General features: G+C 43.3%; 1 protein-coding gene across 1 annotated transcript in view; it reads left to right on the top strand.

Annotated features, from left to right (window-relative positions):
- MYO10 (myosin X) overlaps nt 1–15918 on the top strand; it is a 170288-nt gene that overhangs the window by 149650 nt on the left and 4720 nt on the right. Inside the window, exons 28-36 of the mRNA XM_007655516.4 lie at nt 1626–1721; nt 5964–6057; nt 6590–6645; nt 8846–8988; nt 9231–9425; nt 11041–11198; nt 11934–12057; nt 13103–13400; nt 14577–14784. Of these exons, the coding sequence (XP_007653706.1) occupies nt 1626–1721; nt 5964–6057; nt 6590–6645; nt 8846–8988; nt 9231–9425; nt 11041–11198; nt 11934–12057; nt 13103–13400; nt 14577–14784 (1372 nt within the window). The remainder of the gene's footprint in view (nt 1–1625; nt 1722–5963; nt 6058–6589; nt 6646–8845; nt 8989–9230; nt 9426–11040; nt 11199–11933; nt 12058–13102; nt 13401–14576; nt 14785–15918) is intronic.

Here is a 15918-nt window from a genome sequence, read left to right as displayed (position 1 = left end):
ATTGTAAGTGCTCAATAAATACAATTAATACATCTTTAGGATGTAGCCATATGGCCCACTTGTGTGACAAGTCAATTTTAGGGATGAATAGGCCGATTGTGTTTTATTACATAATTTTGTTCAGGATGAAGATAAATGCTATGATTTTTTTTTAGGGGCAACTGGGAGGTAAATATTGCTTAAGAGTGAACTTTCGGAGGTCAAGTAATCAGATGAAAAGAACTTACTTGTCATTAGAACTAACCAGTCAAATGATGATTCTGCAGTCTGTACTTCAGTATGTGAAATAGGAAAAACCTAATGAAGAAAAACTAAATGCGTGGATGTTTGTAGGAATATAATAATGCTAGTTGTTAAGCACTTACTTTGTGCCAAGCATTGTGCCAAGCACTGAGCCAGGCATAAAATAATCAGATTGGACATGGTCACTGTTCCCCACAGGACTCATAATCTAAAAGGGAAGAATGGGGATCTTATCCCCATTTTACACATGGGAAAACTGAGGCCTGGAGCAAATAAGTGAGTTGCCCAGGCCAGGACAGACTGGAAGACCAGAACCCAATCTCCCTATTCTCAGCCCTGTTGGCTTTTCATCAGGCCAAGAATGCATTCTAACAGATGTTTTTTTATTTGAGTCACATTTGCAAGGCTGTAATAATCACATTAGCATAGCAGAATTGCTTTGTGTAGGGGTAGGGCCATATGGATGTTTAAAGAGCTGAGCTTTCCCACCTGTCTCTCTCAATTCCAGCCATAAAAGGGTTTCTCCCCATATTCAGTGTACTGCGTGGGGCCACAGAGGTTAATTTAGTGAATGAGTAGGGTCCTAGTTAGTTTGAACCTCACTATTTTCTTCTTATTTTTGCCTCCAGAGCTTTTAGAAAGAGAGCTTTAATTATCCAGCTTGGATTTCTATTTTCATAGCAAGGTTGAAGAAATTGTATGTTGTGAATAGAATACGGAGAGCCTGACTCTAGGCAACTTTAATAAGAGTAATTGTAATATTTAAGTGCTTACTATGTGCACGTACTCGAGTACATCCAACACAATCAATTTGGACACTATCCCTGTTCTGCTTGGGGCTCACAGTATAAGGAGAGGGGAGAACAGGTATTAACAGGTATAGGAGAGGAAACTGGGGAACGAGAAGTTAAGTGACTCGCCCAAGATCTCAAAGGAGACAAGTGGAGGAGTTGGGATTACAGCCCAGGTTTCCCGATTCCCGCTCCCACACTCTTTCCACTAGGCCGTGCTGCTTCTCGCTGCATCCCATTGCTTTAGAAGAATGCGTATTAATCAATGGTGCGATTGGAGTGCTTCATGTAGGTAGAGCACTGTACTAAGTACTTGGGAGAGTACAACACCGTGACCCAACTACTATGCCCAGTTCTCCAGTGGTTGGTCAGGTTTGCTGCACCTCCAGCATCATCACTGGATGGAGTGCAGGGTGGCCTGTTGTTTCTTGGGGCCCAGTGGAGGATGAGCCCTCAAGGGCTCTTCGCTCCACCACTCCTCCCAACACCCTGGTGGTGGCAGATGAGGGAGAGCCTTTCACTTGCATTTCCTATTCTGTCCGTGAGAATACCGTGTGCAGGTTTTAAGTTCCGCCTTGCCTTTCGTTTCAGAGAGATCATTGATAACACCAGCAAAGAAAACGGAATCGATGTGATCATGTCTGACAGAACCTACCATCTGATCGCTGAATCGCCGGAAGATGCCAGGTGAGAGTGACTGAGTTGTCTGTCTTCGGGCCATCCTAGTATCTGCAACCATCGGCGTTATGTGAGCTATCTTTTCCTTCCTATTGCTTAAGTTTGAAGGAGCTCAGAAGGCAGAGGTCTATATGGAATGCCTCTTTCATTTACTGTTAGAAAGTGCCCCATTATGGCAAATGAGTGCAAATGCAGCATTTGGTTCTCTATGAGAGCCTCCTGAAGTAGCCACCTGAAATCAAATTACACAACCTACTTCACTCACAAGGAGACACTGGGTCACTGAGTCCTTCCGACTCCCAGGCCTGTGCTCTATCCACTAGGCCATTCTGTTTATCAATGCAAAGAAAATTTGTCAGTAAAAGAATGTAAATGGTCGATAATTAAAGGGTAGTTGGAGCAGCCTGTCTCTGGCTATCCACCGTTCCAGGACAAGTAGACCAGCAGCAATCCCAGGCCTCACCTTAGACGGAGCCTAGCGCTGGATAGGACTCACCCATATTGCAGAAGGATTCCTGCCTTTCCACCCCTCGTGATAACTGTCATGCGACAATTGTCAGCGAGCGCTTGTGAGCATTTAGAACTTGGTGGTGTGGGTGAAATATCCTTCTCCAACAGATCTTTTCCAATTAACTTCCAGTGCCCCAAAGTATGAATAAAGCTGTGTGACCTAGTGGATAAAGCTTGGGCCTGAGAGCCAGAGGATCTGGGTTCTGATCCCGGCTCTGCTACTTGCCTGCTGTGTGACTTTGGACAAGTCACTTCGCTTCTCTGGGCCTCATTTTGCAAAGTGAAGATTCAATACCTGTTCTTCCTCCAGCTTAGACTCTGAGCCTCATGTGGAACAGGCCCCGTATCCGGTTTGATAAATTTCTATCTAGTTCAGTGCTTAGAACAGGAGCTTGATGTATAGTAATCCTTAACGTATACTGTAAAAAAAAAAAAAAAAAAAAAAGCCCATCGAACAATCAGCCAGCTCCAACACTTAACTATTATTTGTCTTCTCTTAACACCAATGCACATAAGCATATAAAATTGGTTACACAATTTATTTATTCTGATTCCCCTATTTGTGAACATCTTTGTTCATCTCAACCATGAGTGTATAACATCGTTGCAGGCGAGGAATGTGTCTTGTGCTTCTGTGGTGCTTTCCCAAGTATTGAGAATAGTGCATCGCATCAAGTGAGTGCTCAGTAAATACTTTTACTACTTGAGGTCTGCCTCTCTCCCTTCTCTGGAGTCTTTTAATTTGGCCCGGCAATGTAGCCAACAGCAAGAAAGGAAAAGACCGAAGGAAAAATAAATCTTACTACGGGAACAGATTGGAACACTAGCCATCCATAAATTAGGCCTGAAATGGGGATGCCAACTAGCTTTGAGTGAGAGCTCTGGAATTGCATCCAACGGTCATGGAGACCTCATGGGGTCTTCTGTGGTTTAATGAGGTGACCACAGCCCCTCGGTGGAATTACAGTCCTGCCATTTGCAGCTGCTTTTTGTTTGTTCTGCCCAGTTTGGAGCTATATTTAATGCTGGGGTTATTTTCTCTGGCACACCTCTTCCTTCCCTACTCAGTGCACAGAGCCTGTACTTGTTTAGTTCTTTCTCAAGCACCATTTATAAATGGGAGAAATAAGTGCTTGCAGTTTTGAGTGGGCCTCTCAACGGCCCTGAAAACACAGTGTAGTAACCAAACTCCTTTGAGAAGCAAAGTTAATCTTCCTCTGATAGACCTCTGTAAGCAATACCTAGTGTCTAGGTATCTTCTTTCATTGATGTGAGAACACTTTGAGTATCATCAGAACAGGTTAAGATGGTCCTCCCATTGTGAGAATTCCCAGAAAGGTTCCCAGAAATCAACACTGAGATAAATCCCTCACGGCTCCACTTTTCTTTTTCAACCTAGGCCAAATTGCAGCCCATTGAGCCTGTTTGTCTCTCATTATTCACAGATTTGTCTTTCACGGTTTCACCTGTATGCCGTTGGCTGGACCCAAAGTCTTGACGTTGGTAGTGGGCCTCAGCCCCACTACTGTACATTTCTGTTCTGCATCATAGGCACTGTACTAAGAGCTGGGGGAGTTACAAGTTAATCAAGTTGGACAGTGAGGCAGTTCCTGTCCCATGTGGGGCTCACAGTCTCCATCCCCATTTTACCTATGAGGTAGCGGACGCCCAAAGAAATGAAGTGACTTTCCCAAGGTCACACAGCAGACAGGTGGCAGAGCTGGGTTTAGAACCCAGGTCCTTTTGACCCCCAGGCCCCTGCGCTGTCCTCCAGGCCCTGGTTCTCGGGGAGGGTCAAATGAGGTGCCTCATCTGTACCCAGGTCTTCTGAAGCTGAATTAGAAACCTTCAGGCAAAGGCATGAGCCTTCTTTCCTGTTTTAATGTGAGAATGCCAGGCTCCTTGCAATCAATCCCTAGTTAGTTGAGGTATTTATTAAGTGTCACTCTGTGCCGAGTAATAATAATAATGTTGGTATTTGTTAAGCGCTTACTATGTGCCGAGCACTGTTCTAAGCACTGGGGTAGATACAGGGTAATCAGGTTGTCCCACGTGAGGCTCGCAGTTAATCCCCATTTTAACATGCTGGCTTAGACATAAAATATCATATTGTACACAGTTCTTGTTCTTCAAGGGGCTCAAAGTCCAAGAGGAAGGGAGAGCATTTTACAGATGAGGAAATTGAAGCACAGAGAAGCTATGTAATATTCTTAGCAGGCTAGTGGCACAGCTGGGATGAGAATGCAATTCTCCTGACTCCTGGTCCATTATTCCTTGTTAGGTCATGCTGCCTCCCAGTAAATGCTATTAATCAGTAGTATATAGTGAGTACTTTCTAGGTGCAAATTCCTGTACTCACTGCTTGATAGAGTACACGTGAATAGGAGAGCTCAACAATTTATAATCTAAGGTGTCTTTTTTCCCATAAAATGAGTTAGGATTGAAGTGTTTCCCTTTGTTTTAATGGTATTTGCAAAATGCTTACTATGTGCCAGGTGTTTTGCTAAGCACTAGGATATATACAGGCTAATCAGGTGGACACAGTCCTTGTTCCACATGGGGGTCACAGTTTTACAGATGAGGTAACTGAGGCATAGAGAAGTTAAGTGACTTGTCCAAGGTCACCCAGCAAACAAGTGTTCCTTCTGACCCCTAGGCCCTTGCTCTATCCACCGGGCCATGCTGCTTCACTTGTATAGAATTCTGTCGTCCTGTTAGTAAGGATAGTCAAGTGATTTCATTGAGCATGTATAGAGCACTACAATAAGCACTTATCCCCAGGAAATATAGTAAAAAAGGCATAATTCTTGCCCTCAAAGGACTTACAGCCTAGCAGGCAAGACAAACACCAAGTAAATTACAGGTGGTATAAAGATATGTATTAAAGTGTTGTGCCTTGGGGTGGTTTTTTGGAGAATTGGGCCACACTTGGGAATACCCGAAGGTGCCTTTCAGCTCCCCAAACCCAGCACAAGGATTTTGCCCTCAGGCCAAGGAGAGAAACTCTGAGAACTTCTCTAGGAGAAAAGAGAGGAGAAACAGGATGGTGACAACCATTGCTTTCAGAATTTGCATGAGGGATGTGTTCTTGTAAAACCCCATGCTAAGGGAAACTCATTGCTTATCATTCATGTGTGTCAACACCGTGAACATAAAGCAGATTCTTCAGTGATATGGCCCTCGCAAGTCCAAATCGACTGATGTGGTCAGAAAAATGTTCCCTGATTTCTTAATCACGATCTAACTAAAATGCATGTAGAAATATGGTTGCAGCACAACTGAGTACAATGGGATTTTACCGTAGCTTTTTAAAGGAGCACTTCCTGATCAATATTTTGAATCCAGGTTTTCTGGAGACATGGACCTTGCCCAAGTTTGTGTTTTAGAAAGGCTCCCCTCTTTATTGCCTGATTTTCAGGGAATTTTTAGACGTATTTATAGGCAGGACCATCACTGTGATATTGAGTGCCATCTCAGAGTTGGGAGCATGCATCCTTTTTAGTTGGAGTTGGGTAGTTTATTTTGCTTCTTTTGGAATCCTGCTACTGAACATGTCATTTTTCCTAAAAACAACTAAGAGAAAAGCAAGTAAGTCCTTGGAAGCTCTTTCACTGGAAGGTTTCCAGGTTTGCTACTTGCTTAAAAAAAAAAAGTTGCAATAGGTCAGACTTTATAAATCCTGTGTGTGACTGTTCTTTCTTTCTCCCGTCACCATCCCACTCTTTCTTCCTTTTTTCACAGCCAATGGTTCAGTGTGTTAAGCCAGGTCCACGCATCCACAGAACAGGAAATCCGGGAGATGCATGATGAGCAGGCAAATCCCCAGAATGCAGTGGTGAGTGAGCACACTTACTTTCCAAGAAATAGTATAGGATCTGAAGGGTGGTAAAGACAATAAAATCCAGGGGAAAATTTAAAAAACAGTCTTTTTCTCTCCCTCTCTATTTTCTCTCCCTTTCTATTCTCTCTGACTGGAAAAGTCAGTTAAGAACAGGCAGCATTTAATGGCAGAACTACCTGGTACCCTTTTTAATAGTACTTTTGCTTTTACAATAACAACAAATGCTTCTCTGATAGATAAGCAATTCAGTAAATCTTTGCCATGCAGTGCAGAAAGCCAAAGGGAACCACTGTGGTGGTTCACACATCTTCTCCGGTTTGAATTTGGTAGAAAGACCCAAATACCTATAAAGAATGCCACAGATGACCTACAGATGACTAGCCTCACGATTGTGATTTCTGTTTTGGGATTCTTGTTTTAGTAGCAGCACCCTGGCGAGGACTTTATAGGGTGCATTAACTCACAGTGATGTTACACACTCTACTGAACCTTTTTTTTTATCTCGTGTTTGCTTTTTGTCTTGCAGGGCACCCTAGATGTAGGACTGATTGATTCTGTGTGTGCATCTGATAACCCAGATAGGTAAGGTCAAATGTGGAAGATTGCATGTTTTCCCTCAGTATGTCAGCTCTTTTTTTTTTTTTAAGAAAAAAAAAGCAAAACAAAAAAAACCCCAAAGCTTCCACATCTCAAATGATGTAGAAAACTTTTTTTAAAAAAAACAAAACAAAACCCTTTTTCTCAGATGAGATTGGGCATTGGATTTTTCTATGAGTAATATTCTGAAATTGCCATTGCCTAAAGAAAATGCTACCAAATTACTCCTTGCCATGGGATGAGAGGTGTCATTTCATGTGTTTTGGGAATTGTGTCTTTGGGAAACCTCCTTTCTAGGATTACAAGAGAAGACCTGGGGAAATAGTAACAAGGTTATTTAAACAGATAACTATAGAATAATGTTGATGATGATTATGGCATTTAAGTGCTTATAATGTGCTAAGCTTTGGGTGGAACATTCCTTTTTCCACATGGAGCTTCCAACCCATCTTCTCCCCATTATCAGGTGAAGGAATTGAAGCTCAAAGAGATTAAATGACTTGTCCAAAGCCATATAATTGCCCGGTGATGTAGTTGGGACTCACAGGCAGATCTCCCAACTCCCACCCCTGTGCTCTTTTCCCTAGGCTGTCTGGCCTCCCACAAAAGCAAAGAGGGAAAGTTATCCATCATGACAGGGATCTGGAATCATATCAGGAGACTCATCATTGCCCCCCATGATGATGGAAGTGGCAGAGAAGCAGCGTGGCTCAGTGGAAAGAGCACGGGCTTTGGAGCCAGAGGTCATGAGTTTGAATCCCGGCTCTGCCACTTGTCAGCTGTGTGACTGTGGACAAGTCACTTCACTTCTCTGGGCCTCAGTTACCTCATCTGTAAAATGGGGATTAAGACTCTGAGCCTCACGTGGGACAACCTGATTTCCCTGTGTCTACCCAAGCGCTTAGAACAGTGCTCTGCACAAAGTAAGCGCTTAACAAATACCAACATTATTATTATTATTATTATTTGATGTTATGAACTTAAAATCCTGTCCCTCCTTTGCCTTCCCCAAATATCAGTCCCCCAAAAGACAAGTGTTTCTTAATAAAAACCCATTCTATGGACCGTCCTGGTGGAGTCTGAAGATCACTTTATTGCAGGGTGAGCAGTTGGCTGGGGTGGGAGGGAAAAGGGAATGGGAAAAACCCTCAAATTCTATGTTCCACAGTTCTTCAAAGTAAGCCTCTGTGTGATGACTTCTTTCCCTGAAGCTTGGACACATTATTTTTAGCCCATACAGAGAGTTGGAGGAATAAGACCTATGAATCCAAATAACAGGTGAAAGCAACCCTCTTCCAGGTCCATGCCTTCAGATGGATGAACTCGAAGTTATTCCATTTCTTTGCTGCCAACCAAAATATATAGCAAGTGGAAACTGAATAAGTATTTATAGGCTCAACTGAATGTTATTCCAAGTAATGAAAACTTATTTTTGAGTCGAGGCTCAGAGGCTGGACCTCGGTAAGAAATTTGAACTTGAAAATGAGCTTCCCTTTTCAGAAGACAGTGCCTCTAGGATGCTGCTGATAGAGAAATAGGGTCAAATCTTGCACCTGGCAAGCAGTTTTTACAAAAGTTAGTTTGGAGTGGATTGCTGTTTCAATAGCAATATGATAGAATTAGAAATTCAAATGGCATTATTTTCCCTTATCTATTTTGGTGCTTGACAGCCTGGAAACAGAGGTATCAAAAACACTCCTCTTACAGGTAAAAAAGAAACCAGCAAAATCTTCACTTAACGGCAAATTTGAGAGTTCAAACCTTCCATTTGTAAGTTATTTTTCAATTTTGACATTTCAGGAATGCCTGGCATAAAGAAATCCACCCAAACATAATCCAGGCTCTCCAAGAATTAGTAAAGGGTTTACTCTGAAGGGGCATAAAGATAGAATATTCACCCTGCCCAGAACTAGCCAAGTTTCAATTTTATGGAAACTTTTACAGAGAGGAAAAAAGTTTTCCATCCAGGAACCTTAGTATGTGTCATTCCAAGTGTAAAGGTTACTAATACTGAAAATAAATGGTGCCAAAGTGAGCAATATTTGCCTTAATATAAAATACGTTTGAGAGGCAATGTTTATTCTTATGACTAGTAAGACAGGAAAGAGCTTTTTGGTTACGGTGCAAACATAGGTTATGTTGACGGTAGTGCTAATAGATTTTTCCACCTTCCTTCTCTCCACAGACCCAATTCATTTGTAATCATCACCGCCAACCGTGTTCTTCACTGTAACGCTGATACCCCAGAGGAGATGCATCACTGGATAACGCTGCTCCAGAGATCTAAGGGGGACACCCGTGTGGAGGGGCAGGAATTTATCGTGAGAGGTAACCGTCGTTCATTCCAGAATGCCGGGCATTTGAAAACCTGCTGTTTGGAGAATTTTGTGTGGATGGGAGTGTTTCTCTTTGGCGCTCAAAAATGAATTGGATTCTGGGTTGGTGAAATCTTGAAAGGACTAGGAGCTCAGTGTTTTGTGTGTGTTGCTTTTTAAAAATCTCACTGAATCCCCTGCACATTATGTCTCTTTAAAAAGATTGTTTAATTCCCATTTATAATCCTTTCTAAGGATGGTTGCATAAGGAGGTTAAAAACAGCCCAAAGATGTCCTCGCTGAAACTGAAGAAGCGCTGGTTTGTGCTGACCCACAACTCTTTGGATTATTACAAGAGTTCAGAGAAGAATGCTCTGAAATTGGGTACCCTGGTCCTTAACAGCCTTTGTTCAGTGGTGCCGCCTGATGAGAAGATCTTCAAAGAGACAGGTAACTAGATGCCCATAGAGGCATCCCTCTTGATAGTGAGTGGAAATCAGTCTGACAAGAGGGAAAGTTTCAGGTTATCAAGACAGAGAGTTTCTACACATGCAGATTCCCTGTTAAATGATATCCCTTTTCCAGTCATCTTTCCTTGCTATTTCCATGATCAGAGACAGAGCCTCTGGACACTGGCAGTGCCAGCATTTGGCATCCTGAGAGTAGACAAACTCTCTTAAAATTTGCCAAGAAATGGAAACATCCATTTAAAAAAGAAAACTTTGACTCGGTGAGGTTTCTCACGGAGCCTGAAATTTGTATGCCCGCTGTGCACATAGGCATTGAGTTACCCTTGTTGGAGTTGTTTTTGGCAGGTTAGAGGTCCTGGGTGGTTAGGAATTTATTTGGATGTTTTTACAAGTCTGAGTGGACCTTAGAGTAATGATTGTATACCATGAGAGAGGGATTTTCCCGATAACTTTGGTATTGGCATCAAAGCTGTTGGTTTTTCCACCTGAGTGGTCAGCAGATGGAAATAATCTTGTCCATTTGCTGCATTTTGTAAATAATGATTTAGAAAAAAGCTACGATGATGCCTTCCTAGTTTACCACTATAAGACCATTGTAGTAATAATAATAGCATTAAGCATTTCCTGTGTGCAGAGCTTGCTAGGCATGCTCATTCCCACTTAGGGCTTACATTTTATCGATGAGGAAAGTGTGGCTCAGAGAGGCTAAGTGACCTGCCCATGATCACACAGTAAGTCCTCATGGAGATGGGACTAGAACTTAGGTCTCCTGACTCTCAATCCCCTGCTTTTTCCACTAAACCACATAAAATGCTGCAAAGGGAAAAAGAGCTTCTCTCTAGTTCTCTCCAATTTTCTCCCCTTCAGTTGGAGAGTCATTCACAGACACCGAAGGCCTGTAAGGGCTAATCAGATTGGGGACAGTTCCTGTCACATGTGAAGTTAATCTAAGTAGGAGGGAGAATGCTTTTGAATCCCCATTTTCCAGTTGAGGAAACTGAGGCACAGAGAAGTTGAGCAACTTGTCCATGCTGAGACAAGTGGCAAACGGCAGAGCTGTGATTAGAACACAAGTCCTCTGAGTCCCAGGCCCAGGTTCTTTCCACAGGCTGAGGGGGGTGGTCATGTAGGTCCTTAGAATGCTGAATGGTGGATTCCCGTTCCACTTATTTGTGTGACATGTGGGCCTGAGACTTGCTGATCTCTTCCACCTACAGATCCAGGGATAACGTTAGTTTCCAGGACCGTTGGGATTTGTGGAACAGACAGGGGAGGGAGGGCTGAGATGTCAGGAACCAGGCCCTTGAGGAAATATGGCCTCTTCCTTTTCCCAGTTCCCACTTCTTCCACTTGCAGGAAATGGGGTTGATTCCTAAAGCTTGATTTTAAAAAATTTCTTTAGCTTCACACTCTGCTGCCCATTTTGTCCATGATGTTCGCGGACCACAGCTGTGAGAAGAGTGAGGAAGACTTTGAGTGTGGGCTAGTCACGGGGGTTCCCTGGTTAGACTGCAGAGCACAGATGCAGGGAGAAGTTCTCTAAAGGAAAGTGTCCAGGCGAGGCCCCTCGTGCTCAATGTCGGCTGATATTTCAGGCTACTGGAATGTCACCGTGTATGGACGCAAACACTGCTACCGGCTCTACACCAAGCTGCTCAATGAGGCCACGCGGTGGTCGAGTGCCATACAAAATGTGACCGACACAAAAGCACCCATCGACACACCGACGCAACAGCTCATCCAGGATATCAAGGTACCAGAGAGCCTCAACCCAGAACGGTTCCTTTCAAAGCCCCGTTTGGTCACTCGGCGGCCTTGGCACTGTTCTTGAGAGATGCGCAGATAAAAGCCGCCCAAATAAGATCAATTCTGACCGAAAGTGACCCCGTGTCCGTGACCCTAGTGTAAGGTTTACTTCGCGACCTGTGCCACAAGACGCAAGCCTGCCCTGCTAAATTATGGCTAAGAGCCAGGGAACACCAAAATCACTTTCTACTCCTGGAAATGCAAGGTATAGAGTAGGGTGGGGACATGTAGGCAGGCTAAAGATAGAAAAAATAATAATCTTCAAGAGCTCCATGGTAATGAAGGATATTAAATGATGAAGTTACCTTGAGTGCTTGGTTTTAAGGTTTGTTTTGCTGGGATTTTTTTTGTTCTTTTTCAGGGGATAAGAGATTTAGGCAGCAGCTAACTGCTCTGAAATTGCATCTAGAAGGGAAGCAAACTAATTTTACTCCCCCCCCCCCCCCCCCACCCATCCTGCTCTGTATTTAGGGCAGGGGACAAGCCAAAGTCATCTGGGTCATCTTAACCATATTAACTTCTGGATCATTCTGATTTTTTTTTTTCCCCCAAATTAAGATTTCCAGGGAAAGTAGATATGGTAGCTTAATAAATTCGCTACTGTCTTTGAAATATGCTTCATTAGTGGATTCTTTGCTGGATCACTTCTCACTAAATGACATGAGTTCATTTGTTGTTAAAGGAGAACTGCCTGAACGCAGAAGTGGTAGAACAGATTTACAAAAGGAACCCCATCCTGCGCTATACCCATCATCCATTGCACTCTCCGCTTCTGCCCTTGCCCTATGGAGACATCAATCTGAACCGTGAGTACCGTATCACATCCCGGCCTCTTGACGGTCTTTCTTCAAATGAATGGGTCAGGCATGCTGGGTGAAACAGATGACTCCGTGAATAGTTAGTTCTAATCTATGACCGGTAATTTTAGTTCAAGGTGGACAGTAATAATGATGGTATTTATTAAGCGCTTACTAAGTACTAGGCATCATGCTGCATACTAGGATGGAGACCAGATGATCAGATCGGACATAGTCCCTGTCCTGGATAGGGTTCACAGTCTAAGAGGTAGTGAGAGTGGGTGCCATCCCTGTTTTACATATAAGGAAGCTGAGGCTCAGATAGGATAAGTGATTTACCCTAGGTGATCATTCAGTTGTATTTACCGAGCACTTACTGCGTACAGAGCACTGTACTAAGCGCTTGAGAGAGTACAGTAGAACAATAAACAGACACATTCCCTGTCCACAGTGAGTTACTGTGTAGAAGGAGTTTACAGTCTAGAGTAATAGAGTGGGGATTAAAACCCAGGTCTCCTAACTCCCAGACCTGTGCTCTTTCCATGAGCCCCTGTGAAAGCTTTGGAAATGTTTGCTTGGGTGCCAAAGCTTAAAATGAATGATGGCACATATAGCGTTTCATCATCCCTGCTTAGGGGGTCACTTGGTTTAACATCGACTCTGAAAGGGAAAAGGATGTCCCTGAAATTGTCAGGAAGCATCAGGAGAGCCACTGCAATAGAGGACACTTCCCGTATTGTTAGAGCCAGTCTCTCTGCCCAAACCAGACCAGTTACTTAATGTCAAGTCTGACATTTCACCTCCCTCTCCCCCCCACCACTGGACATCAAAATGCTATCAAGCCCCGAGGATTATTTGGAATAGTCAGTGGCTCTAAATTGAAACCAAGTGAGTTTGGGTTAGTAATGTGTGTCAGGATGTTCATTTTTAGAGAAAACAGCAGGAACATTTTGATCTACCTGGGACCCCTCCAACTCAGTTTCTCTGTCCCCGTTGTGCCTTCTTGCTCAACTCCTTCTTACGGTTTCTGATTCTTTTCTCTATTTTTGTCCAGTGCTGAAGGATAAAGGCTATACCACCCTTCAGGATGAAGCCATCAAGATCTTCAATTCCCTGCAGCAGCTTGAGTCCATGACTGACCCCATTCCCATAATCCAGGGGATCTTGCAGACAGGGCATGACCTCAGACCGCTTAGAGACGAGCTCTACTGTCAACTTGTCAAGCAGACCAACAAGGTTCCCCACCCGGGCAGCGTAGGCAACCTTTACAGCTGGCAAATTCTAACTTGCCTAAGCTGCACTTTCCTCCCTAGCCGTGGAATCCTCAAGTATCTCAAGTTCCACCTGAAAAGGTAATGTCAGTTTAGGATGCTGGCATGGTTTTGAGCTGCCTGAGGGGTGTCTCTCTCTTACGTAGATGCTCCGTATCCTAGGTTTAGTCATATTTATTGAGCGCTTACTGTGTGTTAGGCACTGTACTAAGCGCTTGGGAGAGTATAGTACAACAGTAAACAAACATGTTCCCTGCCCACAATGACCTTACAGTCTAGAAGGGGGAGACAGGCAATCTGACTAAATAAATAAATAAATAAAATAGGTTGGTATAAACAGGTGATTTTAATGGATTTTTTTTTTGTTTTTAATAGTAATTGTTAAATGCTTACTATGTGTCAAGAACTGTTCTAAGCAGTAGGGTAGATACAAGCTAATCAGGTTGGGCACAGTCTCTGTCCCACCTAGGGCTCCCAGTTTAAGTCAAAGGGAGGAGAATCACCATTTTTTAGATGAGGTAACTGAGGTGCAGAGAAATGAAGTGATTTGCCCAAGGTCCCACGTTAGGCAAATGGCAGAAACCAGGTCCTCTGATTCTCAGGCCCATCTCATTCCTCTATGGCACACTGCTTTTATTTCCATCAGATTGGGCTGTGGAGGCAAGTTTGTTTCTCTGAGAGCATCAGCATGCCAGCTGACAGATCCTTAGAAATCCTTACATACTGGGGCACCTCCAGGGGCAAGTGCAGTGATGTGAAGTTTTACTGGCAACACACTGTTTCAGTTCTCTCGATGATTTTCTTTTGTCCAGATTAAAAACTGGCCTAGAGAATGAGATCCTCCAGTTATACCCGCTGATCCCAGTGCTGGCTTTTTTTATCGCTGTGAGCTTGTGACTTATCTGCTGTTGAGTGCAACCGTTTCAGGGAGTCCTGGGGAATTGGAGCTTCTCAGAATCCCATAAAGAGTGGCATTGGGATGACTATTAATAATGAACATTATGCTGATTATTATTAAGTGCCTTCATTGCCAAAGCACTGTGCTAAGAGCTGGGGTGATTCAAAATTATCAGATTGGACACAGTCCCACCCAAGTTTAAAGTGTCCAAGAAGGAGGGAGAGCAGGTTATCCCGTACCCATTTTATAAGAAAGGAAACAGAGAGGTTAAGTGACTTGCCTGAAGTGACACAGTGAGGCATGGGCAGAGTTGTGACTAGAACTCCTGACTCCCAGCCCTGTGCTCTTTCATCTTGTAGGATCCGCGAGCAGTTTCCTGCAACAGAAATGGACAAGTATGCTGCCTTCATTTACGACTCTCTTAAAAAAACCAAATGCCGAGAGTTTGTGCCTTCACGCGATGAAATCGAAGCTCTGATCAACAGGCAGGAAATGTCGTCTACTGTGTATTGTCATGGCGGAGGCTCCTGTAAAATCACCATCAATTCCCATACCACTGCTGGAGAGGTGAGACTACTTCTCCTTTAGCCTTCTGTTGTATATATAGTGAGGAACATAGCTGAGGCTGACGCCTCAAATCAGTCAATCAAAGGTACTCATTGAGCGGTTATCATATGCAGAGCACTTTACTAAGCACTTGGGAGAGTACAGTGTAACAGAGTTGGAAGGAACAATTCCTTCCCACAACAAACTTACAGTCTATAGGACTAATCTATAGTATAAACTGAATGCTATTCATTATAATGTGTATACACATACACTCACGTGTATTTATTGAGCGCTTATTCTTTTTAGAGCACTGAACTAAGAACTTGGGAGTAGAATAATAGATGCATCCCTTGCCCTTAAATAACTTGTAATCTAGTGGGGACACATACAGATATGTAGTGACAGATGAAGGAAAGTATTAGATACTACAGCCTATCTCCTTATAAGGTTTCGACAGAATGTGTCCCGGAAATTACCGACCTAGTCAGAAAGTTCACTCAAGGTCATTTTGAAGGAAGAATCTAAAAGTTCTCCCGTCCCTCCCTTCAGCTCTCGTGTCCATTCTGCCAGCCCTGACAAGGGCTGCCAGAATGAGATGGCACATTTAAGTTACAGAAGGGGATACAGAATTTGGCTAGCAACCCAAAGCGTATGGTAGCCTTATTGTAATTCAGTGGTTTCTGCCTAGATATGAATTCTTTTTGACTTGCCCCACAGTGACTTGACAGTAACTTGAAGAAAGTTCCCACTACTTAAACTAGGTGGGGCTAAATTTGGCCAAACAAAGGGCAGTGAAACTCAGAATGACTCCCCGCACTGGAGAAAAATAACTTTTGTGGTTTCTGAAGGTCATTTAAAAAAAAATATACTTTTAAATTTAATACAGTGAAGATAGACCTTCTGGAGAGGAGGTGACCGTTTCTAAATTGTTGAAATGTCTGTATTTTCATTGCACATGATGCACACTCTGATATATAACAGTCACAGGAGATCCAAGGAAAGTAAAACTATTCCAGTGATTCGACAAAATGATTGTGCTTTGGCAATGCTGGAGGTAACACCTGTTGGGTCCAAACATTTCACATTTTTTGTTGTTGTTTTTAACCTTGTTGTGCACTAGTTCCAGCAGGTTTCAGATCGCAAAATATTTTA

The sequence above is a fragment of the Ornithorhynchus anatinus genome, chromosome X3 (genome assembly GCF_004115215.2).
Source record: "Ornithorhynchus anatinus isolate Pmale09 chromosome X3, mOrnAna1.pri.v4, whole genome shotgun sequence".
Lineage (NCBI taxonomy): Eukaryota > Metazoa > Chordata > Mammalia > Monotremata > Ornithorhynchidae > Ornithorhynchus > Ornithorhynchus anatinus.
The sequence above is the reverse complement of the archived record's forward strand: the minus strand, read 5'-3'. Positions and strand labels throughout refer to the sequence as shown.